Source organism: Prionailurus viverrinus, chromosome A2 (assembly GCF_022837055.1).
Source record: "Prionailurus viverrinus isolate Anna chromosome A2, UM_Priviv_1.0, whole genome shotgun sequence".
NCBI classification, from domain to species: domain Eukaryota; kingdom Metazoa; phylum Chordata; class Mammalia; order Carnivora; family Felidae; genus Prionailurus; species Prionailurus viverrinus.
The window spans coordinates 98,099,087-98,127,054 of record NC_062562.1 but is presented as its reverse complement, the minus strand read 5'-3'; the positions used below and the strand labels follow the sequence as shown (position 1 = coordinate 98,127,054).

Sequence of the window (27,968 nt, the reverse complement as noted above, 5' to 3'; positions counted from 1 at the left end):
TGGCCATTTTAATTACTAATTTGTAAGGAGTACTCATATTCTGATATACAGGGGTTTGGTTTTCTTTGTATCATTTGGTCAGCTATATTGGTTCATTCTTGCCGGATACAAAATGTTAGAGCCAGAAACGGTTGTGGAAATCACTGGGTACAGTGGCTTCCTGATGGATGTACCTCAGAATTTTGCAGGGTTCTTAGGAATACTGATTCCCTACTAAATCTTAATTTGGTGGCTGAGGACTGGGAATCTGCATTCTAATAAGCATCCTTGTGTTCAGATTCAGGTGGCGGGAAGGACCATAATTGGAAGTTACCGTTTGGGTAATAGACTATGCTAACTTTTTAGACTTGATGTTAGATTTTCATCATGTTCAGTCTTTTGCTTTTAAAACTAATTGAATCTTGAGATGACTTATTTCAGGAGGCAAATATTACAATCCCAATTATGTTCTGCAACAGGAAATAAGCTCTAAATGAATCTTAACATTTTACTTGACACATCACTCTGTTTAAGTGTATTAAAGATGTCATTGAAAGGTGCAGGGGAGGAAAATGAACTTGATTTGGCAGGTAGGTGTTCATGGTACTATTATCCACAACTGTCTGTGCTGATTGACAGCACACACATTACCTCCTCACACGCATTGTACTCAGTTGCATCAGATTTAAGTGTATGGCATTTTTACTGAATATTTGAAACTGTTTTAGTTAATAGTATTAATTGTGCATAGACCAACTTTCAGCCACTGCTTCAAAGTACTTAATAGACAATAAACCAGAAGGTTCTGTGGATCTCTGCTTAGAGTAAACTTAGGTCTACAATACCATTTGCTTAAGTATTATACATTTTGAGCAGGGCAAGTGTTTATAGTTCAGAGAAGGAAACTTCCCTGTATTAGATAGGGAAGTTGAGGGGCAGAAAGGTGAAACGCTCAAGGTCCCTTGACCGCAAGAAGCAGAGTCAGAATTGGGGCTCAGACCTCCTGGGTCCTTGTTCTCTGCTCTTTCTATTATACCACACTGCCCTTTTTGCATAGTTTCTATCTAATGAGAAACAGTCTAGCGGCTGGTAGAGATGCTATAATCCATATTTATATTGCAAAGAGCATCGAAGCAAGGAATTCTACTCAGCATTTTCTTTTGGAAAACCAAACATGCTTTATTTCATTTTTTTCACAATTTATTTAAACATCTCACATATACAAAATAGGTACAATTTAATCTTTCTGCTTGTCCGAGAAACAAGGCTTCTTTTTGGTACCATGGGAGAGGATGAAAATGAGACTGGCAAAGAACAAATGCTGAATTTAAAGAAGAGGACGAGGTTGGGCAAGCAATCTGCATACTTTTATTTGGGAAGAAGATGTAAAATACTGATGCTAAATCAAATGAAGAAAGAACACACACCGCAACCCATTACAGAGGAGTCTTTCTTCTCAGAGTCCTCTAGCACCATCAACAGTCTTCAAGTATCTGAAATACTGGTAGCACCTTTGTATTTGGAACAAAACAAAACAAGTACCTCAGCTCATCTCCGTCTAGGTCAGCACCTAATGGTGTGGATCACACTCATAGGAAAGTGTTTTGAGGTAGTTTTAAACCTTTGGAAGTCTGGGTTTTAAACTTCCCTCTGTGGAAGATATTCAAAAGCCACAAGTGGTGCAAATTGTTCATGGTTTTTATTTTATTTTTCAATTTTTATTTTGGTTTTCTTACAAAGGTTGACATTTTCCACAACAGGTGTAAGAGTGTTGAAAAAAGTTCCAAATCTTTGGGGGGAAGGGAGGGAATGAATGAAATCGTATTGCACTATGCTCTGATCAATCCTTCTCCTTCTCTTTTGCCCACAATTTAAGCAAATAGATGTGCAGGGGAAATGAAATGGAAGGACTCAGCTCTCAGTTAAAAAAGAAGAAAAAGAAATGGCAAAGAGAGAAAGTTTTTTTCGGACTTCTTTTGTTTTCTTTTTAATTTAGGTTGAGTTCATTTATTTGAAACAGACTGGGCCAACGTCCACCCTGATTTCTTGGTCAGCACCACCGATGTCCAAAGGTGCAATATCAAGGATAGGCAGGCGGGATGGCTTATTTGTTTTGTATTCGATGATTGTCTTTTTCCATTCATTTGTCTTTTTCTGTTTAAAAGAGGAAAAAAAGTACATATATGAAAAGCAGCACTATTTCTACATCTAGTATCGTCAGAACCTTAGATATTTAAGAACCACTTTTGGGCTTGTTCATTCCGAAGAAGTTTTCCCAAGGTCAACATGTTCTCTTTGTAACAGAAATATCAGGGGTGTCTTTAGGGAGAGCAGTTTCTTACCAGTCTAATTTTTTAAAAGAAAATTTCAATACGTATTCCACGTGGCTTACTGCTACATTATCGTTTTTGGGGTGTGCGTGTGTGGGTAAGGGAGAACCAGGTGGGTATTGCAGGCTGCTGCAAGTAAATTTTAATTTTTCTGCAATGTCTAGCATATTGTAGAGAAAAATCGCATGCACGCCATACTAATACGTAAAATAAAATACATATAGCCATAAGTGATAGCTTGGGACCTTTTAACCTCAAGTAATTTTAAATTGTGGGCAGACATCATCATTTAACAAACTCATGTTTAAAGAAAAACAGCTAGTGCATGGACACTGTATATATTTTAGCATTGCAGAGAATTTCAGAAGGCAAGGTCTGATAAGAACACTCAGAATTTAATTTAAATAAATACAGTTATGAAAATAGATTTAGTAAGTTAGGTCTCTTATTCATCCGTTTATGGTCTTATTCATTCATTACGGTCTAAGTTAAAACTCCATCTCCCCACCTCCAAAATACACTCCCCAAATAAGCATATCCCCACATTTCACTATTACTTACAGAGCAGCCGTCTACAAGAACAGTGTAAGTGAACCTGCTGTTGCCCTCGGCAACAAGTTCAACATCGTTGGAGCCTTGCAGAATGACAGCCTTTTTCAGGTTGCCAGTCTCTTCATCCATGTATGCAATGCTGTTCTTGCAGTGGTAGGTGATGTTTTGAGAGGCATGGTTGGCCAGCAGGCGCATGAAGGCAAGTTGAGTAGCCATTTCCTTGGTGGTGACTCCTTCAACATTATATTCAAACTACAGAAAATAAGATAGAAATTCTAGTTAAGTGGAGATGGCCTCAGGTACTAAGAGTCAAAAAAAAAAATGTCTGGTATAGGGAGGAATAATGGACTCAGAGCTGACCTTGGGAAAAAGGTACTTTTCCAGGAAACTCAATTCACTGGTCTTTGAAATATTAGTTACTTAGAAGGGACATAGGAACTACCAGGCTGAGGCAAGATCATCTCAAAAAGGTACCTGTTCTAGATAAGGTATTTTTAATGGGTATGTATCTTCTTTAGAATAAGAGAACAAGGAGACAGAGATTCAGACCTCTTTCTTTTTCTGTAATCCCCACCAGGAGGCATGAAATAAAGTTGGTGAAAAGATTTGATTAAAAATTCAGAAAAGCACATGTTCTGAAAATATACATTCATGGGTACAGGGATGCATATGCTGGCTAGTACTTCCTCACACTAAATGTCATTAGTCAGTTTCTCCAGGGATTATCAGTTGAGCCAAATTTGCAGAATAACTTTGAATTGTGTGGGTACGTTCAATCAATCCATCTTTAATGTACAATCCCAGGTTAGAACTGGAACCCAAGAAAAGAGCAGGTTCTTTTAACAATCCCATTTGGGTAAAGGACTAAAATGCAGATCATTAAAGAGCAAACAATCTTAATAATATTATTTAGTAGGAGAAGGAATGTTTGTAGGATTCCTCACCTGGGTACCACCATTGATAGTTTCTCCTAACCACACGTGCTTCTTGACCTTGGAATTTCTGTACCAGTTCTTGGCTAGGATGTTTTCAGGTTGAGCCCGGATACAGGTTTCACCAGTAGAGAAATCACAGTATACTTTGATAGCATCCATAGTGCATCCTTGGTTAGGGTCAATCCAGTAGTAACCTTTAAAAAAGACAAGACCCAGCTCATAAAACTTATTGAGTGGACTATAGGTTCTAATAATTACTAGACCAAGATTTTGATTCTTATAAGTAACATTGTCTACCCTACATTTAATAGGAAGAGGATGGCTACTTTCCAGATTAGACAGTTCCTTCTCCCCTCTCCTCCGTGAAACATCAAATCAGAGTATATGAAAAATACACATTAAGAGAAGCCTGAAACTGGATGCTGGTGAAGAAGAAAATGCTTCTAATTAGGCATGATTCTATATAATGCAATTTTTACCCAAAACCTTTTCATTCTACATGTCAGTGGGAACTGACTTTGCAAAGCCCAGCTTGTGAGAAGGGCCATTCTGGCTTGGATATCTTGACCTACCACTGCTCCACTCGGGGTGGCTAAGTCTCAAGTCACGGCATGTGCGAGCTGGGTTCTTCCTAGAGCCTTCAGGAGTAAGAAGGGTCTCAATCTGGTTGTTGAGAGATTTCAGAGTAGCATCAACTTCATAATCCTTGGGTCTGAGAGAAGGTGGTGAGCGAGGCTGGTCAGCCCTGTAGAAGTCCCCTTCGTAACCAAAATCATAACCACCACCACTTGGGCCAGGAGGTCCAGGAGGGCCAGGGGGACCAGGGGGGCCCTGCAAAGGTGAACATGAGAAAAAGGAGGTTTTGTATTTGGTCACAGTGAGAGACCTCAGTGACAGCAGATTTTCAGTCGAGCATCACACACAAGCATGTTCTAATAAGTAAAAAAGAACTAAGTCCATGTAAATAAACAACTTGATCTCAGACATACTTGCAGGGATGGGCCTAAACAACGTATCACATACAGATAATTTGTACACGTTTTAGAACTAACATGTGGCAGTGGGGGACAACTTTAATGTGTTGTCGTAACCATCTTGGTTTAGTCTGAAGAAGATATTCCTTAGGTCTGTGATGCTCTTTATTATTTCCCAAAACGATACTTACAGCAGGACCTTGGCTACCCTGAGAGCCACGAACGCCGGCAGGTCCGACTGAACCAGGATGTCCAGTGCGACCGTCTTTGCCCATAGGGCCAGAAGGACCAGCAGGGCCCTAGGGAAGAAGGACGCTGGGTCTGAGTGAGTCAGTAAAAACCCCACAAGGAAGCAGAGGCCTGGGCTCAGTGCCTGGCATAAACTCCATTTCAGAGATAAATGTCTCTTAGACTGACTTACCCTAGGACCAGCAGGACCCACAGAGCCAGGAGCACCTTGATCGCCATGTTGGCCCTTTAAAGAGAGAACAGGAAAAATCACACTTTCAGAACATGTGTCGACAAATAGGTTTTTTTAAATTGAATGGAAAACTTTAGTTTCAATGGACTCTGGATTGAGAAAATTGAAAATGTAAAATGGGGCTCTTTTCTCCCATTATGTCTATTATATTCAATTATATTTTTTTCTACAAGCTATTTCAGCAGTGCAATATTAGTCATTCCTCTAATTATATTTATTTTAAGTGGGGTTGAAGGACATTGTTGCCAAGAGATTTTAATATATGTATATTTCAATTTCCCTTAACCCTCACCTTTTTGTGTTGGGATGAAATGGCATTAATCTCTGCGAGATGGAGTGAGCCAGAGAATGGGAAATGAATATGATGTAGGACATTTCAGAACAACGGCAGCGAAAATTTGAGGAAAATCTTTTAAGATCCGTATACATGCATGATGTCCACATTTTACTTACAGCAAGACCAGGAAGACCTTGCAGTCCATTGTGTCCCTTTAAGCCAGGAAGACCTCTAGGCCCCTTGTCACCAGGCTCTCCTTTATCACCTCGAATACCTTGTGGGCCCTGTATAGAAAAAAGAAGGGCGGATAGGACATTTACTTCTTTAGAAAATGAGACTCCCGTGCCCACAAATACTGCTTAATCTGTTTACAAAGCAACTCAGGATGTGCAAAGGTTTAAAAGCCATGGGGGTGTTATCTATTCCCTTAATCTGCTTTAGTTGAGCTTCCTGTGAAGTGGCTAGATTTTTGTGAATATTTAAAACAAGCAGAAAGGATTTGAAATAGAAGAGACTTAGAAGCTATTTGTAGCAATTCTCAACATGGACTACATTTTTAAAAAAATATGAAGTCTAGCCTGTATATTATTTATTTCCTTCACAGACAGTCTGGACTGAGGCTCCTTAAATGTTAATTTGTAAAGAAATCATCACCATGTACATACAGTAGGACCTCTTGGACCAACAGCACCAACGGGACCAACAACACCAGCAGGACCCTGTGAGTTGAAAAAGAAAAACATAACTGATCAGCCAAGCCCAAAACTCTCCTCCCCAAGCCCCCACAGTTCCCAAGTGTGGGGAGGTCACAAGGGAAGCCTACAAAGATGGCAGCACAAAGGGACTGGTATTTACAAACTTACAGGTTCACCACGGTTTCCATGTTTTCCAGTGGGACCCACGGGGCCATGAGGACCAGGTGCGCCCACAGCGCCAACTGGACCAATGTTGCCAGGGTAACCGCGTTCTCCCTACCAAAGGCAAAGTGAAGTTTAGCATCAAACTGTCCTGTGTTTTAGTCACTTTTCAACTGGAGAAAGACAGAGAGGTATACTGACCTTGTGTCCAGGTTGACCGTCGCGGCCTGGGGGACCATCATTCCCAGGGTTGCCCTGTGAAGACACCACACCAATGAAGGCACTTAGTGAGGCTCTTTAACCCACCAGCCCCTATAGTTCAGCTCCTCCGTCTTCATCACTCCCAGTGCTCACTAGTGAACCCACTTTCAGACTGTTAAAAGACAGGAGCAAGAACTTGCCAACCTAGTTTCTTTTAGAGGTGTTTTGGATATTTTGGCCAACTTTGAAGCATGCTCTTCAAAGACCCATCCATCCCCCAGTCCAAGTAATTTTTCGTATTTTCAATACCAGGAGTGGTCAGTACATGCTGATTTAATGGAGAAACAGACCATCTTGTTCCAAAACTTGGAACAAGAGGAACTCAGCTCAGGATATGATGTTGCACATAATGAAACACAGATAGGTTTTCTAGCTATGTTTATGTAGTTAGTATGTAGTCTGGTATGACAAACCAAGCGTCATACTCACATCGCGACCAGCTTCACCAGGAGCACCATTGACTCCAGGTGCGCCCACAGCACCAGAGGGACCACGAGCCCCAGGTGGACCAGCGATGCCGAGAGGTCCAGGTTCACCCTAGAGGCAGAGAACACAAAACAACATTCTTCTTATTGGATTGAGAGCAAACCTCATCCTTCCTAAACAACCCTGGCGAGGAGATTCCAGTTTGCAAGGAGAAGGTACAGTGAGACTGAATGGGTCACAAAATGGTAAGAAGTGTCATCAGTGTTATCCTTGCCCTCATCCTACACACTCAGATGGTCAGCTTTACTGAATTTTGGAATGCTGTTCTGTACAGGTGAGCCTAGTTACGTCCGATATCCCAAATGAAATGAATTCATAAAGTTGCGAGAGTTTATGGAGGTGAGCTGAGCCCTAGCTGCTGTCATGTATAGGATTTAATGGAATGATTCAGAACTTCCAGAGCTTCATTCTTCCAACAGGATAAATGATGCCAGCATTTCACACTGCAGAGGAGTAAATGCAATTAGAGCTTATATAGTTCTTAAGCATGTAAAAAGAACAAAAATCATTCTGCATAATATTAAGCTGTATCTTTATAGCGTGTGTCTAAGTAAGGTGGTATTAAAGCTTCTTAGATAAGTGACATGTGATCTGTATAAAGAAAATGCCATGAATAAAAAATCTTAAGTGGAGTTATTCAGTGATCAATCTGTCACATCTGAAGTGGCAGCTTTTAAAATCTTTTATTATGTTAATGAGAATAAGAATGGTGTCAAACACTTACCACAGATCCAGAAACACCTGGTAGACCACGTTCACCTCTAGAGCCTGGGAGACCCAGAATACCAGGAGCACCAAGAAGACCTTGAGGACCAGGGGTTCCAGGGGGTCCCTGAACAAGAGGAAAAATACCATTACTAATAAGCCCCTCAGTGACAATACGGGTTGGCTTGAGGATTGTGAGAATGCGCTATCCTCGGTTTAGAAAAAAGCTAGTGACCTTCCATAAGTAGGATGTATCCTTGGATATCTTTTCTCTAGTGATGAGTTTCATGTTGGCAAGTATATTTCTTTGTACCCAGTTCCTCCCTGACACCAATAGAATGACATTAAAGAATATGTGGTTGTGATTAATGAAGCCATCTGGGGTAGTGAAATAGAGTTTTTATGGAATCTATGCCAAGATGCAGATTTTGACCTCGGCCTCTAACTGAACCAGGTCTAAGAAAGACACATTTCAGAGTAACAACGATACTGAACAATGCATGTTTAAGGAATTGGTAGCTTGCTGAGATTTGATAAATTTACAATAGGATGACCATGGCAATGGGATTCTGTTCAGTTCCCAGTACCAGTAAGGTGCCATTTTGATAAAAGAGTGAGTTCCCTCATTTATTGTCATCCCCATCTCATGCCTTCTGAGCAACTGCTGAAGCTATGACACCTCAGTATCTGTTGGACAGATTTCCTGGCTCAAATTGAGCTCTACTTGAAAGCCTGCAACACTCATCAACAAATATATGCCACTTGAAGATCTGTGTAAGGCTTTATTTTAATTCAACACAAGGTATTAAGAAAGAGAAGCTTGAAATCACTTACAGCAGTTCCAGGCTCTCCAGAGGGACCCTTCTCACCAGCAAAGCCAGGGGGACCAGATGCACCTGTTTCCCCTGTTCGGCCAACTGGACCTTGGTCACCCCGAGGCCCACGAAGTCCTTCTTTACCAGCAGCACCAGGGGGACCAGGAGGGCCAGTGATACCCTGTGAGCAAATGGCAAGGTTATTTATCCTCAGTTAATCATCACAGACCTGGGAGAGAGCAGCTGAGGTTCCAGATATTAAGATGCAAACAGTGTGAAGCAACAGGATGATACCCTGACCATTTGGGGGACATGTTTAGGGTTTGTAATAGTCTTTCTTATGGAGAGAAGCAGCTCCCATCCTTTCTCCGAAGGTTATGGCAAAATGAATAACTGAAGCAGAGGCTATGGCAAATGTTGGTGAGGAAAAGCAATGCTGTGCTACCAGGATCCTGGCATATTGGAATCAGAACTATGTAGAGTTCGAAGAGTTAGTCGTCAATGAATGGGACTTTGGGTTTTGGAGGACTCTGCTCATTTCTTTTTGAAGAAAGACAATACTGGAATTTTGTTCATAATTGAGGAATCACATATGCTCTCAACTAGGTTTAATTAAATGCCTACAGGGAATGAAGATTTTTCTGTTATGAACCTGTAAAAGGATTCCAAGAAATCAACATCTTTGTGATTTTTTTCCCTGAAACCTTAACCGGAAGACTTAATCCTTGGTAATTAATTAAATTCTCTTGAGTCCTGACAGGAGAGTCTGAATCAGAATTAAATTAGAGGCCAAACCACCTTTAAATTCTGGAACAATTATACCTTAACAACGGAGGCAGAATGTTGGCCATAAAGGGTAATTAGATATAGAAATATCTGATATGTGACTAAAACTGTTCTGTTTTTTTTTATTTTTAACGAAGAGACCGTGCCCCTAAAAAGGGACTTGTGTTCACATGAATAAAAGCCTCTTAAGCCGATATTATAAAATATAATTTGTGATGATTTTGCCTTAATGGTTCAGGAAAACTGATTTCAGACCAGGAAAGTAATAGCAAAATATTAGTAGCATGTTTCTAGAGAGTTTCTTACCAATTTCCTATTAGAGGCAAGGTTGTTTGGCTAAATGACACATTTTGAAGTGATTTACTTACAGAGGGTCCAGGAGGACCAGTCCGTCCAGCAGCACCAGGGAAACCAGTAGCACCCTAAGAACCAAGCACATTAAAATTCCACAATCAATGGCAGCTCTAGGGATGTAAGATGGAAACTTCTCCTCTGACAATTCCTCAATACACATGACCACAGATAGACCAAGGAGTAGGTGGTGGCACCCTCCTATAGGGTATTATTTAACAAGAACCCCCCAAAAAATTAAAAAAAAAAGAAAAAAGGGGGTGCCTGGGTGGCTCAGTCGGTTAAGCGTCCGACTTCAGCTCAGGTCACGATCTCGCGGTCTGTGAGTTCGAGCCCCGCGTCGGGCTCTGGGCTGATGGCTCAGAGCCTGGAGCCCGTTTCCGATTCTGTGTCTCCCTCTCTCTCTGCCCCTCCCCCGTTCATGCTCTGTCTCTCTCTGTCTCAAAAATAAATAAAAACGGTAAAAAAAAAATTAAAAAAAAAAAACAAGAACCCCAAAGACCTTCCATCTCTACACAGCTTTCCGACCAGCGTGCCCCAATTGCAACATCCATATTTTGCATTAAGGCTCTGATGGTCCTTTTTGAAATGCTGGTATGTAACCTGATGGTTTTAAGAACAAGAAGACACCATGCCATTATTACACACTGATGTGCATACGTTAATAAATGTCTTAACCACTTGGCTGGGTGCAAAAGAAGTGGACACTGGATAAGTAATTTTGTTTACACAGGAAGGTACAACAAAAGACCATGAGTATTAATTGCTGTCCAGCAAGAGCAGGAAGGAGTCAGTGCAGTTCATTCCTTGGGAGGTCTGGGTCTTTAAGGAGTCTGCATAACAGCACTGGGTGCCAAGAGAAAGGGCATGGTCAGGCAGGAGAAGGGGAGCATCGTCAAAAGGATAAAGAGAAATATTTTTACCCATTTCACAATTCAACAACCTGGCATTAACTTTGGTTATTGCCTCAGGTGAGGGGTAGCAACATACACTACACTGAGCTCCAGTTGGGATTAAGTTAATATCCCTTGGCCTGACTATCACTTCAACACCAGAATATCTTCAGATAAAGTTAACTTGAATTTCAAGAGTCTCCTTATTATAGTCCAAAATTAACCAAAAATCTCCAAAGTTTCAAGGTTTTCATAGATTCTAAAGAAAGAAATGTCCTCCATTATAAATACTCACAGGAGGGCCACCATCACCACGACTGCCAGCAGGACCAGGGGGACCATTTGGACCCTAAATGGAAATTGACAAAAAAAGATGGGGTCAAATCACAAACGAGTTCTTCTACATGTTGCTTTTTTATTCAAAGGTATCATTCCTATATCTATTAGAAGCAAATCCCGAAATCAAAAATGATAATCTGTGTCATAAGATAAATGTCCTTTTTTCAGTGTTACCACCCTCATGGGGTTACCAAAGAAGTAAGATGAGACAATATTTATGAAATTTCTATAAATTATAAAGCAGTATGCAAATGCTAACTCTTACATTCCTGGTGTAGTTACAGTAGGCACTTGATTGATATAGGTAGAATGATAAGATTTCAAGGGTAACTACACAGGCTGTGTTGACCGCCAATGAATTCAACTTACGGATGGGCCAGCAGATCCAACAGGGCCCGTGGGACCAACGGGGCCATTTTCACCCTTGGGCCCTTTGGTTCCTCTCTCTCCTTTAGCACCAGGTTGACCAGCAGCACCCTGTTAGAAAGAATAGTTGGGAGTTCAGGCATTCCAGCTCACTCTACTTGCCAGTTTGGGATGTTTTGGGGTTAACTGTCATTATGTGATACTCACAGCAGGACCAGCAAATCCGTTGGGGCCAGCGGGACCAACCTCACCACGTTCACCCTAGGTGGGAGAAGGGATTGAAGAATATCGTAGCAGTATTAGATTCGTTCATGTCTAAAGGCTATGAGTGTCCAAAATGACCCAGGTTTCTACTTACAGGGCTACCACGAGGACCAGCAGGACCAGCGGGACCGGCAGGACCGGCTTCACCCTTTAATGGAACCAAAGATGAGCTCGTTAATGTGCTCAAAGAGGAGGTGGGGGGGAGGGAACAGCGGTAGACAGTGGGCTCTTGTCAGGGTTTGCAGTCACATCAGAAGAGAAAACTAATGCTCATCTCAGACAGTAAAATAAAATGGATTCTTACTGTGCTTACTGTTGTATTCATTTTGGGGGCTGAAGTGGTATTGGTCATACACTTGCAAAAACACTATAAATCAGTGCCCACAATACTAGGAGGAGGACATTTTAATTTTTAGATGGACACTGAGCTGATCTATTTGCTGCAATCTGTGCAATACAATAAATAAGGTCTATTTTAAGTAGACTGTTCGATGTGAAATGGGCACACTATGTATTTTATTGATTTTTTACAATTGAAGGCTTTGAGAAGGCTCAGTGCATTAGGATATTGTTAATGGGCAACAGGGAAAGTCTTTAAAACAAATGATAGGGATTAAAGTATAGATCAGATAGCTAGCACATCTATACGAAGGGAAAGAGAACTTTAAACACACAGCATTTGTTTCCTGCTGCCCCATCACAACAGATAGGTTTTTAAATAAGTAGGCTTTATACCAAGTCATAAAAATGAATTGCTGGGGCTCCCTGGGGCTGGGGCAGGCAGGAAATTTTAGATACTGCTGTTGGCTCAGAGAGTTGCAACTCCGTGAAAATGTGTGCTTACCCGGTCACCAGTGGCTCCAGCAGGACCAGGGGCACCTACAGCACCAGGAGCACCCTAATACCAAAAGGAAATGAGTCTTATTAATAACACCCCCAGTTTCAAAAGTGACCCTTGCCATTCCCCCTTGCTGTGCTTATACAGTGACTGAACACTTTCACCGCACACTCTGGATGGACATCGAGAAGGCTTTTGATGCATTTCAGTTCTAATTATCAAAACTATTAGAAGCGGCCCTCAGGAGGAAAGTATCCCAGTGACAAAGGTTATAGAAATGTGTCAGTCAAGGGCAGGTTAGGAATTGGGGAGATCTGAACTCTCTGCTCTTGTCAAATTCCCTAGAGAGCAGCAAATGAGTAGCCTTGTTTGAGACCACTAGGACTGTGTGACTCAGAGAAAGGACAATTATCAATGTGCCAGAGTGAGTTATCAGCTCTGAGGGAGGTGAGAAGAAGGACCGAGGTAGCTGACGGCCTGGAAGAACCATGTTGCCAATGCTCTGGTAGGGTTATTATACCTTTACGGGATTATCTTTGGCATCACCAGGGCAGTAACAGGTAATCGTTGGGACTGCTCTTCAGGTGATAAATTCTTAGGACATACATTTGAATAAATGGGACCTTGTTAGAGGTTTTGGCTTTTTAAAATGTAAGAGTTATCGTTTTGTTTTGTTTTGTTTTTCTAAAGCCCTATAATAATTTGAACAGTCGCTTGAAATTCTATTTAACCTAGAGCTTTTGGTTTATAGTTTGTACTTCGTATAGTTAACACTAAGGAAGTTAAGAAATTCAGGTTTTGATTTTCAAAGGGATAAGTTCTGTTGAATCTTTCTTTTGGGACATGTAAAATGATATTACTATTCAGAGATCCAGGAAGGAAAGGAATACTCTTTCACTAAACCTGGATCCTTTTGTCAGTTCTATTTTGGAAAACTGCCGACCTCAAATCGAGTGAAATGTAAAAATAAAATAAAACAAAATACCAATCTAAGTACAAACAAACAAACAAACAAACAAAATTCTACTCACACGGGCACCATCTCTGCCTGGGTTACCAATTTCACCTCTGAGACCAGTTTCACCCTGAAAGTATAAAGCAAGAGTAGCTTTTCGTTTTCCAACCAAATTTTTGAAGCAAAATTAACCTGAAGTGTTTATACCTTCAGTCGCTTACATTTTTAGTAATGTCTTGATTCCCTACTATTCTATAGAATGTTGAATGAGGAAAAAAAAATTAAGGAAAAAATAATTCAAGGCCCTCTCCAGATTATTGTTAAATATTCTTTTCTAATTTCCATACACCCTCCTGAAGCATAATCAAGCAAGGTACAAATTCATGTGGACAGAATTATAAGGCAACATCACAATGGGCTTCAGTGTCTGATCACTCTTATGGCATAACTAATGCAGCAGCACGGTTGACAGCTGTTCAATATAGCTGCTTCCCATTAATTAGGGCAGGATGAGGCATTATTGTTAGTGGCATTAAAATGAGCCTCATGTATTACTCAACACCATCTGTTTGCGTGAAATTCCATGGTAGCAAGGAATTTTGCCAGATTAGTGAGTTTAGAAATGCGTAGGTGCTAGGTGGCAGAGGGAAATGCGTATTGATAGATATCAAAATGCTACCAGACCACCTACCAAGAATTGTAAAAAACTGGGCAACCCTGTGCAGCCTTCTCTGCTAGAGTTCATCAACAACATGTCTCAGGGTCCAACACTGAGAGGGTACCTTTTCTCCCTTGCCTCCAGGTATGCCGGCAGCACCCCTCTCTCCTGGGAGTCCACTGGGACCAGATGGACCAGCAGTGCCTGGAGCACCAAGCACACCAGGTTCACCCTTGAATCAAACACATGTGAAATCAATTATTTCAGTGGCAAAAGAAGAAAATGAAGACTCGAACTCTTGAAGGATTCCAATTTAAACATTTAATAGATAGCATTCTTGCCAGTTTAGAGACACAAAGGAGGGCTGTTGAAAGGAGGGAGAATCTAACAGAGGGAGATGCTATTAATGACACCGTGGCTAAAGAGAAGAGAAGTGGGAGTGGGTGGCTGTGATTTTTCTATAACCCGCTCCTAGTCCTCTTCAGGCAGGCAGGCATAGAGAAGAAGAGGGCAGGACAATAGGATGCAGAGAGTGAAAAATGTTTGCCCACAAACATTTTTCAAGGATAAGTCTCTTAGCCCACACAGGAAATAGGGAAAGAAACCTCATCAACTGCGGAGATGTTTACATTTTAATCTCCTTAAGAGCAGGAACTATAGCTTCCACTTTATATAAAAACCCTACAATTCCACATACTTAAAACCTATCGACTAACTTCTAAGATAAAAGTCTTTGGAAGTACTACCTCACCAAACCATATTTTCTTTCTTGTTTCCTCTCTCCCTCTTTCCTTTTTATTTTTTCCAATATCCTTCCACATACCAAAATAGCTTTTTGCAGCTAATCCTTACATTTTTTTCCCCTTAAAGGTAGAAATCAGGAGTAATATGAGTTGCCTTTCTTTATTGTGGTTCATCTGTTTTTCAGAAGTGTGTAATTCTATCTATTTTAAAATCTAAACCACAGATTCTGTTTTGAAATACAAGTTGCCAGGCTTATGTTTTGGGGATGAATATATTGGCCACTTAATTTTTACCTCTTCTGTTATTAAAATTTAGACTACCTTTTGAAATTTTACTCTCTGAAGTAGCATGGTAAGAAGGTGAAACTTTGTTCTCTAAAAATACTGTCCAAAATTATATGATGTTTCTAGATTAAAATCAAAGTATGGGGTGCCTGGGTGGCTCAGTCAGGTAAGTGTCTGACTCTTGATTTCGGCTCAGGTCATGATCTCATGGTTCGTGAGATAAAGCCCCACGTCAGGCTCTGCACTGACAGCAAGGAGCCTGCTTAGGATTCTCTCTCTCCAGTTTGCATGCGCACTCTCTCTCTCAAAATAAAACTAAAAAAAAAAAAAAAAAAAAAAAAACCCAAACAACCCAAAGTATAAACAGTTTGGTGAGACAAGAGTAAACCCATACTAATTCATTTACGTATGTAGAACACTGGGATTTCCCTTCTTTTGGAATAATTCAGGTCCGCTAGAATCAGATTGTCATTTACTGTGATGGAAATCAACACAGAATTGGAAATAAAAACTCTGAAAAACAATTCATTTACTATTGTGAATGATCTAGCTACTCTAGAATATAGTGGGCCCAAGCAGCAATATGGGACACAAAATTTTACCTTGTTTCCATCAGGCCCAGGGGGTCCAGAAGGACCTCGGCTTCCAATAGGACCAGAAGGACCAGCAGCACCACTTTCACCAGGGGGCCCACGCTCCCCCTGTTAAAAAAAAAAGAAAAGAAAAAAGAAAAGAAAAGAAAAGAAAAGAAAAGAAAAGACAAGACAGATATAAGTGTTGCACTGTTCAGCACTTTCAGAGATACCATTTTTCACATCAGAGTTCATAGATTTTTAGCTTTTGAATCCTGGTCCATTAACAAATTATAGTTATTTTTCCTTAATATCTCTGGTAGTAAAATGAACGAATGGGATGAGATAATCTCTAAAGTCTCATTCAGCTTTAGTGTTTTGTGGCTGTAACCCCGGAATGTTTTTCTTCTAGAGTACAACATTCAACCTCTGGAAGTCATTCTTTTTTTTTTTTTTTTTTTGTAATAGGTCCACAGATAAAAACAGACATCAGTTATGCTTGTTATTCATTGGGAAAGACTGTGCCATTTTAAATGAAGAGCAATGCTAGGTGTAAATAAGATGAGATATTGTCATGTCTATGCTCTCTTTTTATAACCTTATGCAATAGTGATGTAACAATTATAATATTAACAGGATGTATATGTATATATGTGTGTGTGTGTGCATGTGTCTACCTACCTTTCTAAATATCTCTCAATTGTATGTAAATATCACCATAACATGGTGGTATTCCATGGCCCAGAATATTTAACATGTACACAGTCCACATTGCGCCTGTTTCAAAGACCTTTTTTATAACTATGGTTTTATGATACTAAGTTTGGTAACTGACCATATAATAGGATACTTGTGGGGCAAAGTGATCATTCCAGTTTTTCCAATGACTACAGACAAACCAAATCTATTTATTTTTTTTTTATAAGAGCAGATTCATGATTTCGGCATTAGAGTTTGAGCATCGACATGCATTGCAAAAATTGACTTCAAATCTTAGCAAGACATTACTTTTTCTTGTTTGTCATAAATATATCATACTTGTATATATAAGTTACTGAATATAATACATATATTAGCTCATTTATGTTTCTTATAACTGTGGTTTTTGGCTAAGAAATACGAATAATTAAATTTAAATTTTTGATTTAATTTACACATCAAACATTCTCTACAGATTATGTTTAACTACAGAAGAGTCTCAGAACCTATTGCAAGGTCATCAATAGCTTTCAAAAGAAAGCACTACTTGTTTTACAAACACATCACCAGAAGTTTATGAAAGTTAATTAAATAACACTTACTCTTGGGCCAGCAGGACCAGGGAGACCAAATTCACCAGGGAGACCCTAGGCAAAACATGATAATAAATAAATCATGAAGTGTACGTATGTTCTTGAAATCCACTTATGATTATATTTAGGTAATTTCAACATAGCGGCATAAAGCCACGAAGGCTCTGCCTCCCTGAGTGTACAAGTACAGGGCTATTAGGAATAAGAGAAATTTGTTGTATACGGACAGGTACAAAAAGTGAGAATTCCATTGATATCAAAGATACTTCTATGCTAGAAGCTGGTACCAACAAATTTAAGCTTTCCATTACTTAGTTTATTGCTTTTTAAAAAATGACAAAACAGACTATCTCATTTGATATGATAAATAATGATGAACAGTATCAGACATTGCTTATTTTTAGTTATATAACAGACTGCTTTCTTAATAGAAATGATCATATTCTGCACATTACCTAGTTAATTGTATACCCAAGTGTATCTCCTTTATTACTGACCAGCTGTCTCCTTAATGTGCCCCACTGTTGACAAAGGAGACCAGGCCACAGAATGTAACTGAATTGAGGCACATTCATCACAATTACCAGAGAAAATGACTCAGAATTCATGCCCTGATTGTGGCTAGCAGTGTCATGTCTGAATGCCAAGAAAAATATTAAACGCAATTTTTCAGGGTCTAGTTTGATGGAAAATCAGCGCATTTGCTTGTTTGCTATGGGAAAGGAAATAATTTGCATGTTAACGTTACCATGAACAATACAAAAAGTAAGGCTATTAAATGGAATGTTCATTGGTACATTTTACTTCCATAATGCAGTGTTTCATTCAGTCTTTAAAACGAAGGATTCATTATTCCAACAAAAATGAGTAAGTTGGTTTAGTCTCTCCAAAGTACCCAGGTAGGCAGAACACTATCATTAACATGTGAAATAAGAAGGTTCTTTTTGCCTATTATAATCGCACTGCAGGAGGGCATTACAAGGGGGAAAAGTCCCAACTTCAGGTAAGTCTACTAGCACTTGTTTTACTCACCCTTTCTCCTGGTTTGCCAACTTCACCAGCTGTACCTGCAGGGCCAGGCAGACCCTAGGAAAAAACAAACAAGCCACAAATCTCAATCCTGCGGCACATTCACAGGATGCTAATAATTGGGTTTTTCTGGATACTGATAGCGACATGATCACCAACTATTGCGTGTTATTACAGCATTACACGAAAGTTTGCCTTGAAAAAGTGAATTTTCATTTAACTTTACAGTTCTGAAATCAGGTTCTGTGCGGTGGGGGGAGTGCTATGGTGATTTGTAGCTGGATAGTCTGACCAGAGGCAGTATTCTGTATGTTTTAATTGACTTACCTGGAAGCCTGGAGGACCAGCGGGACCCTGTTCACCTTTTCCACCTTGGACACCCTGAAAGTGATAGGCAAGATAGCATGAATAGAGGTGTATGCCACCACTGCTGTCTACCTATAGAACTCTTGGACTGGAAAAATGAGATGGTCATTTTGCAGGACTGGATTTGTTGTAGGGCAGCAAAGAACAAGAATGGAAGAAACACTCACTTGTGGTCCAGGGGGTCCCTGAGCACCATTGTTTCCGTCAGGACCTGGAGCACCCTAGAAAGTTTCACAGAGAGGCTCAGAATTACCAGTGAGACAGTTTAAGAAGCCTCAAAGCCTCATGCATTACTTCTTCAAAGCTTATGATCTTAGAATGACTCATTGTGGGTCCCCTGCCCAAGTACTAACTTTTGAAATGGCTTGTGGGAAGTCCACGGATGGAGGGCAATTTATGAAGGCCAGAGAACGCTACTAGCATATGCATAGCTCTTTAACCATAAAATAAATTAAAATCAAATGCATCCATAAGTATTTTTGACCTGGTATACATTCTGATTCGTTACAGCTCACTGCTTTGTAAGTGCAGTTAAAAAAAAAAAAGACATTTTTTGATGGTAAAAGGATCCTTGGGGATGCCATTTTGAAAAGAAAATGCCAGAATTATATCAGGTGGCCTCAAAGGCTGTGTGTTTCCTAAGCGGGTCCTATGTGGGCAGCTACAGGCAGAAGTTGGCACTTACCCGAGCACCAGCAAGACCAGCATGACCTTTATCACCATTTTTGCCTGGATCACCCTATAACAAACATTAAAAAAGTACACATTTAATGTCAAATTAACCATGAAAATTTTGAAATGCTAATTTCTTGCTTGATTGTTTTCTAAGGTTCCTAGTCTTTGAATTCTGTTCCACCTTCTTGCAAGTCCAAGTACAATAAGGTCCACCTGTGTTTGCAGAGGCATAGACTCAGGAGATAGGTTTCCATCAGGTGTGCAGTGACATACTGGAGATCAATTATTAATGTGGTAAGTGGCTTGCTGTTTTCTTGTGTTGAAAGGGACCTCCCCCTGGCCCCCTTGAGGTAGAGTGGACTGAGGGCAGGAGAGAAAATAGAGTTTTGGTGAAATGTGGCAAAGAAGTGCCGAGGGAGAAGAGAGTGTGGCATTCTTACAGTGGGGCCTTTGGGGCCAGGGAATCCGATGTTGCCAGGCTCTCCTCTTGCTCCAGCTGGGCCAATTGGTCCAGGCCGGCCATCAATGCCAGGGAGGCCCTGAAAGCAGAGTTTATTTAAAGTTCATTCGGCATCAACAGGGCCTCACAACCTCAAACTTGTGATGCTGCCATGGGATGCAACAGAATCATTTTCTGAATGCAAACAGCTTCCTGGTATAAAGTGTCAATAAATTATGAATCTATTTTCCTTTTCTAAATAGGATGTCAGTACACACACGGCCAAGTCAATCTCATATGTACACAATTCCTGCTTTCCCCTCCCTTCCCGTACCCCTGTCACCCTCTTCAATTTTCCCTGCCATGTTTTTCTCTTTCCTTCTCTCCTTTCAGTCCTGCGTTCATTTGGACTCCATAATTACAATCTATTACTTTGCATTCCCAGATGATGTATGTGGCTGATATTTATTTTCTGTGTGTTCATGTATAAAGAAGCCACAGAATAGACTTGATAAGGGTGCAATAAGTGTCCTTGAAAATATAATGGAAAATGAGCAGTTCTTACCATGGGACCTTCTTTGCCAGCTGGGCCAACATTTCCAGGGGCACCAGGAAAACCCTATAAAATAAATGAGGATGCTTTCATGTTGGCACTTTAACGCACACACTCAAGGCTCCAATTCATTAAAATCTCACAAAAGCATTTTCCCCCTGACTTCTTGTTTGTTGCCTAGGGTAAATCACTGGGAGGTATGGAAAGAGCTCTGAAATCTTTCTTCTTTCTATCTTTTATGCCTTTCCTTTTATTGGATTTTAGTGCAAGTGATTCATTTACAGATATCTCAAGAAAGTGTTAAGCACCATACTATAGGGGCAAAATGTATCATGTTATTTACCTCATAACAGAAAAACAAATACTTTTAGTCAGCAATTTTCAAAGTGGATTTTTTATTGCTATATTTGGTGTCTTTATTACTTGTTTATGGTACAATTACAGATGATATTCATCCATAAGAGATAATGGAGGCAAAAAAATCACTCTATTGCTATGGATTAGAGTGTCTACAAATCTAAAGGTCATTTCTCTGTGGCTAGTGTGATGCTGAATACATTACAGCATTTTGTGATTGCTGGAAAAATGATTTCACTTATGAATCTAATACACTGATAATGTATAGTCCTAATACGTTTCATGAACACCTTATATAAAACTCAGAAATTGAGATACAAGATTCATGCTGATAGGAGAACCAACCTAATTTGGATATATTAAAATCAATCTATTTTTCCAAAACCTCCTGGCCATTGTATCAAGCAGTAAATAAGAAATTTATGAACTAACCAAATTCATAAAAGTATCTCTGGGTGTTGATAAAGTTACGTTAAAAAGGCAACCATCAGCAAATCTACTAGCAGATTTACGTTTGATGATTTTTTTATTGTCGTCTTCTGATATTAATCATCCCTTTAAAAAAGGAAACGGTGCCAGGTGTGACTCACTCAGAATCTTTCTGAAACTTACTCGGGGTCCCATGAGGCCGGGCTCTCCAGGGCGACCAGCATCTCCATTGGGGCCTCGGACACCAGCAGGGCCAGTAGCACCACGGGGGCCAGGAGGGCCCTGTTCAACAGAAGAGGGAGAGAAGGGTGCTCAGGCGGGGGACACACCCACCGAATTCTCTCCCTGGGAGTGAGGAATGGACAGCTTACCATAACACCGGCTCTGCCATCAGCTCCAGGGAGACCACGAGAACCAGGACTTCCCTGTGAGAGAGTACATGAAACAGCAAGAGTCAGAGAAAATCCTAGAATCCAACAGGGCAGTGTTCACAGAAATATGGCATGCATGAGAGAAACCGTGATGCCCTTAAGGGTGAGAGACCAACACAGGCCAAGCCAAAAAATTTCACCCGAACCCCAGAGGGATGTGTGCAGGAGACATTCTACAACAGTAGGTCAATCCTGTTCCCAGACCAGACTGAGTCACTGATCTAGAAAAGCAGATGGAGAGCAGATGCTCCCTCAGTCATTCTGACCAATTTCCAATGAAAGGGTGTTCTAGCCCTCTGGTGTGCCTGGGTGTCAAGAGCATCTGGAACCTACTCTCAGCCCAGGAGGCCCAGAGGGGCCAGCAGATCCAGCTTCACCATTGGGGCCTCTCTTTCCTTCTTCACCACTGGGACCAGGAGGACCTTGAGGACCAGCAGAGCCCTGTTTCATGGAAAAAGCAAAAGAGGAGGGAGTAGAAAAAAAATCATTTTTATGTCAAATCCACCCAGAGAAAAAATAATAACTTTTTTTAAAAAGCAGAAGTATTACTTTTTGGATTGAAAAAGTAACAAACCCATCAAATTGTAATTATAGAACTACTTACGGGCTCACCCTTGTTGCCACTCTCTCCTTTGGAACCAGCTGGACCAGGTTCACCCTAGGGTTCATTACAAAACAGTGGTCAAATGACAAACATTTGTCACAACTCTTTTACAGACAAGCATCTTGGAACGTTCACGGATCAAGGTAAAGAGAAGTTCAGGTTCTGTAAGAAATGTGTCCAATTCATATTGGAAAAGCTTATAGGGGAATGGCTTAGTTGAAAGGACAAGGCTGATAACAGAAATGTACCTCACTGACCTTTGGGTAATGTTCTAGGATAGCGGGAGGGTGTGTGTGTGTGTGACAGAGAGAGAGAGAGAGACAGATGGACATACAGAACATACGTGTACATGCACTCATAGAAGAAATGCAAACTAAAAATGCTAAGAAAAGGAAACATAAAAACGATAAATCCACAAGAGGAAGTCTAGATGGCGACAAGATGATGGCAGAGCTGGTATTTCAGGATGATGGAAGCTGTGGCCACGATCACTTACAACGAGTCCCCTGGCACCAGTAGCGCCAGCAGCACCAACAGGGCCGGGAATACCACGGGGTCCAGGGAGGCCAGGTGCCCCAGCAACACCGGGCAAGCCCTGTGAAGAGAATGCAGGGTGACCCATCATAAGATGATTGGCAGATGAGGTGGTGCTCTTTAAAGTGCCTTTAAAAGCAGAGCAGCACGTAATAGCCATTTACTCACAGCAGCACCCTTCGCACCAGTCAGGCCGTTGGCTCCAGGGTTACCCTACAAAGAAAAAGAAGGGAGAAGGATATCAGTGAATAGGAGTACTTCCATTCTTCTCTGACCCCACCTTCACTCTTTTGGCTTTCTTCCACTCCCTGAGGTTAATGACAATGACTACTTACAGGAGGTCCAACAGGGCCAGAAACACCTGGAAGACCCATTTCACCACGGGGACCCGCGGGACCAGCAGGACCAGGATTACCGACCGGTCCAAGTTCACCCTAAAAGAAGGAATTACACTGAGGCATTAGTCTGCGAATAATGAAACAGCGGATCTCCATTTTTAGGACACCAAGTTTCATGAACTTTCTTCAGAACCGCAATCATTTCCCTTACCTGGTTTGGTACCACAGATTTGGATTTGGGTTCCTATTTTCCTGGTCTAGTTCTCCCATCTTGGCTATCATCTTCACCTACCTCTGTCTCTCTGCGGTGGAGACTGTTTCTCAGCTAGTCAGTCCTGACTAGTTTGGGAGTCTATTTCAGAGGGGTCCCATAAAATAAACCTCCATGTTGGCTTTTATATCTATGTTCTTGGGCTCAAGTATAGAGACATGATCTATTTCATGCTTGGAGTGAGAAAAGTAGCCATTCTATATCCATTTGGAAAGGGCGACTCATTAAGTTACCTGTTCTGTAATTACCTATCTGCAAACACAGTCTGTGTCTTTCACATCACAGTAAGAAGTTTATCAAGGTAATGACAATGGTCACCAGTGTTCTTACCTTGGGGCCAGGAGCACCTGGGAAGCCTGGAGGGCCAGCAGACCCAATGGGACCCTGAAATCAAAGTAGAATATGGTAAGAAACTTCCTCCCAGTAAATTAACAATCCAATGAGGCTAGAAGATTGAAGTGGCTCAGAGGGGCTGGTTCCTACCGGCAAAGAGAAAAGTGACAGCTGGTCTGTTGTCATTAATATCAAAGGGAAGACATTCAAGGTATCCAAGGTGAGGTAGATTTTACTTTGTGCATCAATGAAAAGCCCTAGGGATACTAGTACTTATAAAGAGAACTTCCAAAAGACCTCCTAGAACATTTGGTAAGGGGTCTAAAATGGTGTCATTTTACAAATTAATAAAGAAGATAGTTCCCATCCCACACTCTCAACCCCTTCCAAATTCTTCGGTGTCAAAACTTACAGCAGGACCCACAGGACCCACACTTCCATCACTTCCACGGGCACCCTATGAAGAAAATAAGGAGAAAAAGTCAAGAGGAAAAGTTAAAGAGCAGTTGTTAGAAGACTATTTAAAAGGATAAAAAGGGACAAAATTGGAAATACTCACAGCTGGGCCAGGGGCACCGACACGTCCTCTCTCACCAGGAAGCCCACGAGCTCCCTAGAAGCAGAAATACTGTCAATGAAATCCAGAATGCTAATTTGAAAAATGTCACAGGCATAATTTGCTTCGTCCGATTTCCAACATGCGTAAGAATCCACTAGAAATAACTAGGTCTTGTTCTAATTCCAACTAAAAGGTAATGGATTTCAATTAAGTATGCAGAAAGTTATTAGAAAAATATCAAAGAATACAATGCCGAGGGAAATGGTAATTAGCAAAAACATTAAAGAAGTTCCAGCTTGCAAAGAGTGTACACATTTAGATTTACAATCAAGTAATCAATAACTTACTGTTTGACCTGGAGTTCCATTTTCACCAGGGGCGCCAGGTTCACCCTACATGGAAAAGGATTGGGATTTTGTTCATTACAGGTATTTATTATTTTTTTTTTTCTGATCGGGTAATTTTTACCCTCTTATTTTAATTTGAACCATTTATATATTTTGAAACATGTAGACTGCTTCTCAATTATGCCGATCACATACATTTTTTTTAAATTTCTAAAATTTATGTTTTTATTTAGATAATACCAAATATCACAGTACTAGGGACATGTGGTTACTTGAGGGTTATTTACCCTAGCTCTAATATTTCTCCTTAGACTTTGGATATCATTTCGACTAGGCCTATTTACCAGGAATAGTATCATAAAAAGAGATGGCAGAGGATAAACTGCTTTCAATAGAATCATATTTACCCTCTTTAAAGTTATTTTTTAAATTTAATTTTATTTATTTACTTTGGTGGGGGAGGGGAGGGCAGATAGAGGGAGAGAGAGAATCCCAAGCAGGTTCCACAGTGTCAGTGTAGAGCCCGACATGGGGCTCAAACCCATAAACCACAGGATCATGACCTAAGCTGAAATCAAGAGTCGGACGCTTAACTGACTGAACCACCCAGGCGTCCCTAAAGTTATTTTAAACACTGAATATTTTCCTTTTTGTAAAATATGCATGGAAATTTAAAGCTTCATAATATTTTTCAGAGCTATCTTATTTATTTCCAACCTATATTCTTGAGTAAAAAGCACGGTGGGAGGGGGAGCAGTAATTTAATAAAATGGTACATGTAAAGAAACTTTCTTTCTAAATAATCTGATGAAGATATAGAACACACAGGTTTGAGCAACCCTTTAAGGACCCTTCATTTCTAGGATTCTAGGTGAAGTGTATTCTTTGGGAATAAGCGCAAATGAGAGGTAAGGATTTTAGCCTAAGGCCTTCTAACTACTGGATGTGTGACTCTGGGTGAGCCATTCATTCTCTCTAAGCCTCAGTTTCCTTCATCTGCAAAGTGAGGGGGTCTCCAAAGCTCGCTGTGGCTCTAACATTTGATGATGCTGAGACTAGTAGTCTGAGCTATTACATTAGACCCTAGGGAGAATGAGTTTGACCTTATCCATTTGTGTGGCAGCTGGAAAGTTAGAGCAGACTCTCCATATTCACATTCATTTCTGGTCCCGCTAGTATTCGTCACTCATTAATTTGTAATTACGTTGGTATTCACTTTAATATCACATTATCTCCTTAATAGGAGAGAGAACATTTTATAGTTGAAAGCGCTGTCAGAGAAGAGCCTAGCCAAGAGATAACACACTTCTGAGACTTTAATTACCTAATTAAAAATTTTTTGAGTGTGCACAGATAAATCACAGGAAAGAGGTTGAAAAGTGGATTGTGACATGAATGTACCTATCTAATTTGTGCATGGCAAAGGAGAATTTACAGTTTAAAATAACACGGCGTTCTAATATCTGATTTTATGTTTATTTACTTTTATTTTGGCTGCAGAGGTCGGGTGAAATTACAGGAGGAGAGGAAATGGAGGAAGAAACTATTGACATTTTTATCTCAACTGTTTAATAGCCATTAAATTAAATAAATATTATTAATAATTGGCCTTTTGTCACAGAATCCTGTATCCTCACCATTAAGGGCTCTGAAGTACTGAGGGGGAAATAAGATACTCTTTGGAATATGAGTAGTCTTCAGTAAAAATATACTTTCTGATGGTGATGGGGAATTACAGTCAATTGTTTTAAAAACAATGCTTCTGGTTTGGTACTTACCTTCACACCTGGAGCACCAGGCTGTCCCTTCAATCCATCCAGACCATTGTGTCCCTGAAATGCAAATTCTTATGATTAAAATTCCGTTTCATTATAGTGCTTGGTCAAATCCAAACCTCCTGGGTGAATCTGGTGACCGCTTCAGTACAATGTGTCCAGGGCCCAGCAAACTTGCTCTGTTTCCCCAGGTAAGTCGCTAAACCTCCCTGTGCTTGAAAGGGAAGGATATAGAACTAGATGATCTCTCACATTCTTTCCATCTTTAATCATTTTACGATCTTCAGATGGTTATAAACACCTCTTAAGTCATATGCCTTTTACACAATTTTCTCTGTAGGGATCCTCATTTCTTGGAAGCTGCGGACAGACTGAAAAAACTATACCCCACTGTACTTCCCAGCCATCCGACCTCTTCTCTCACTCTCTTCACTCTGGTGAATTCCAGGAATTTGGAAGCAAGTATGTGTCACCCAGGAGTTTAAATATAGTTGAGGTTTTTCCTAAAAATAATCAACATTTTCTTTCCTCCGGGTCAAGAATGTGCTCACCCTAATGCCCTTGAAGCCGGGAAGTCCAGGAGTCCCAGGGAAACCACGAGCACCCTTAAAAAGAAACACAGAAGAAGGTAAATGTTTCGTTCTCAATTAAAAAACAATGATTTCTTCCCTCCAAAGTACTTCTTCTCATGGAAGTTCAAGCTTGGAATCAATGGCCGGGATATTTTTAAAGCACAGATCAGCAAATTAACTTGCTCTAATTTGAGTAACTAATACTATGGTATTTGTACAAAACATGATTCAGTTTATAGTATGCTTGCTATCATTAAGATGACATTATTTGCATTAATAAAAACTGTATGCATCCTTAACTAGGCTCCTTGATTTGTCAGATGCCTTCAGTGAGTGGTGCATGCGTTCAAACATCTATGTGGCCATTTAGACTGATTCCAGTTTTGCCAACTGTCTTATATGTGAGATGCTTCTGATGTCTGGACTGTATACACTGGGCTAATAAATCTTACCTGTGGTCCAACAACTCCTCTCTCACCAGGTCGTCCAGGTTTTCCAGGGTGACCCTAAAACATGAAAACATCATAGTTAGGTTAGCTGCTTTTCTTGCTAAGCCATCAGATGGAAGTTGGAACATCTTGGTTTTTAAAATAGGTGGAAAAGGCATCATATAAAAATGTGGGTCCAAATATATATTTAATTAACAACTAATTCCCTTAAATACAAACAAATTAAGATTTCATTAAAGTAATGTTTTCCAGATGGGGAGAGTTATATCAGGCATATTCAGCTTTTGGCAAAATACTTCATTTGAATCCAGAAATTCTTGTTGAGGCAGTATTTAAATGGCATTTTGCAAGTGCTCATGAGTAAATACTTACATCCTCACCAGCCTTGCCAGGAGGCCCAGGTGGACCACGAGCACCCGCAGGACCCTAAGAAGAGACCAATCATTTCGTCAAGGTTACATCAATAAACTTCTTGAAAAAAAAAATCTTTACCACAAAGGGGGAAAATGTACTCACAGTTTGACCAGGCTCACCAGGCTCACCAGCAGGTCCTTGGAAACCTTGAGGACCCTAAAAGAAAACAGAGATGTCATGCTCCGCACCTTTGTTTAATTCTGTCTTTTTGCCCAAGAGAGATTACTAGCTTCCAGTACTTACAGGAGCTCCAGATGCACCAGGAGGCCCTCTAGGTCCCATCAAACCCTGTAAAGAGGAAAAACATAGTTAGCACTGATAAGTTCTCATGGCTTTGGTTTGGGTTAGATAGGATAGTACAGTATTGCCATAGACATTTTGTGATGGACAGATGAAGAGAACTATCCTGGTTTTATTTCATAGTTTTTGTTTCTCCCAAAGAAGCTCTTAAGGACCCACGTTTCCTCCACGATTTCTCTGCCTTTGCTCTCACTACTTC

At 40.5% G+C, this 27,968-nt stretch overlaps 1 protein-coding gene across 1 annotated transcript in view; it reads right to left on the bottom strand.

Moving 5' to 3' along the window:
• Positions 1-1,659: 1,659 nt before the first annotated feature.
• COL1A2 (collagen type I alpha 2 chain) overlaps positions 1,660-27,968 on the bottom strand; it is a 35,755-nt gene continuing 9,446 nt past the window's right edge. Inside the window, exons 7-52 of the mRNA XM_047850789.1 lie at positions 27,713-27,757; positions 27,572-27,625; positions 27,428-27,481; positions 27,059-27,112; positions 26,586-26,639; positions 26,038-26,091; positions 24,260-24,304; positions 23,913-23,966; positions 23,766-23,810; positions 23,351-23,404; positions 22,747-22,845; positions 22,580-22,624; positions 22,374-22,472; positions 21,878-21,931; positions 21,607-21,714; positions 21,214-21,267; positions 21,026-21,124; positions 20,069-20,122; positions 19,505-19,603; positions 19,075-19,128; positions 18,557-18,610; positions 18,351-18,404; positions 18,027-18,080; positions 17,004-17,048; positions 15,733-15,831; positions 14,227-14,334; positions 13,521-13,574; positions 12,496-12,549; positions 11,746-11,799; positions 11,595-11,648; positions 11,391-11,498; positions 10,978-11,031; positions 9,807-9,860; positions 8,672-8,833; positions 7,857-7,964; positions 7,076-7,183; positions 6,587-6,640; positions 6,392-6,499; positions 6,194-6,247; positions 5,705-5,812; positions 5,192-5,245; positions 4,962-5,069; positions 4,369-4,627; positions 3,806-3,990; positions 2,871-3,113; positions 1,660-2,133 (exon numbers count right to left, since the gene is read on the bottom strand). Coding sequence (XP_047706745.1) covers positions 1,987-2,133; positions 2,871-3,113; positions 3,806-3,990; positions 4,369-4,627; positions 4,962-5,069; positions 5,192-5,245; positions 5,705-5,812; positions 6,194-6,247; positions 6,392-6,499; positions 6,587-6,640; positions 7,076-7,183; positions 7,857-7,964; positions 8,672-8,833; positions 9,807-9,860; positions 10,978-11,031; positions 11,391-11,498; positions 11,595-11,648; positions 11,746-11,799; positions 12,496-12,549; positions 13,521-13,574; positions 14,227-14,334; positions 15,733-15,831; positions 17,004-17,048; positions 18,027-18,080; positions 18,351-18,404; positions 18,557-18,610; positions 19,075-19,128; positions 19,505-19,603; positions 20,069-20,122; positions 21,026-21,124; positions 21,214-21,267; positions 21,607-21,714; positions 21,878-21,931; positions 22,374-22,472; positions 22,580-22,624; positions 22,747-22,845; positions 23,351-23,404; positions 23,766-23,810; positions 23,913-23,966; positions 24,260-24,304; positions 26,038-26,091; positions 26,586-26,639; positions 27,059-27,112; positions 27,428-27,481; positions 27,572-27,625; positions 27,713-27,757 — 3,822 coding nt within the window. The 3' untranslated portion in view covers positions 1,660-1,986. The remainder of the gene's footprint in view (positions 2,134-2,870; positions 3,114-3,805; positions 3,991-4,368; positions 4,628-4,961; positions 5,070-5,191; positions 5,246-5,704; positions 5,813-6,193; positions 6,248-6,391; positions 6,500-6,586; positions 6,641-7,075; positions 7,184-7,856; positions 7,965-8,671; positions 8,834-9,806; positions 9,861-10,977; positions 11,032-11,390; positions 11,499-11,594; positions 11,649-11,745; positions 11,800-12,495; positions 12,550-13,520; positions 13,575-14,226; positions 14,335-15,732; positions 15,832-17,003; positions 17,049-18,026; positions 18,081-18,350; positions 18,405-18,556; positions 18,611-19,074; positions 19,129-19,504; positions 19,604-20,068; positions 20,123-21,025; positions 21,125-21,213; positions 21,268-21,606; positions 21,715-21,877; positions 21,932-22,373; positions 22,473-22,579; positions 22,625-22,746; positions 22,846-23,350; positions 23,405-23,765; positions 23,811-23,912; positions 23,967-24,259; positions 24,305-26,037; positions 26,092-26,585; positions 26,640-27,058; positions 27,113-27,427; positions 27,482-27,571; positions 27,626-27,712; positions 27,758-27,968) is intronic.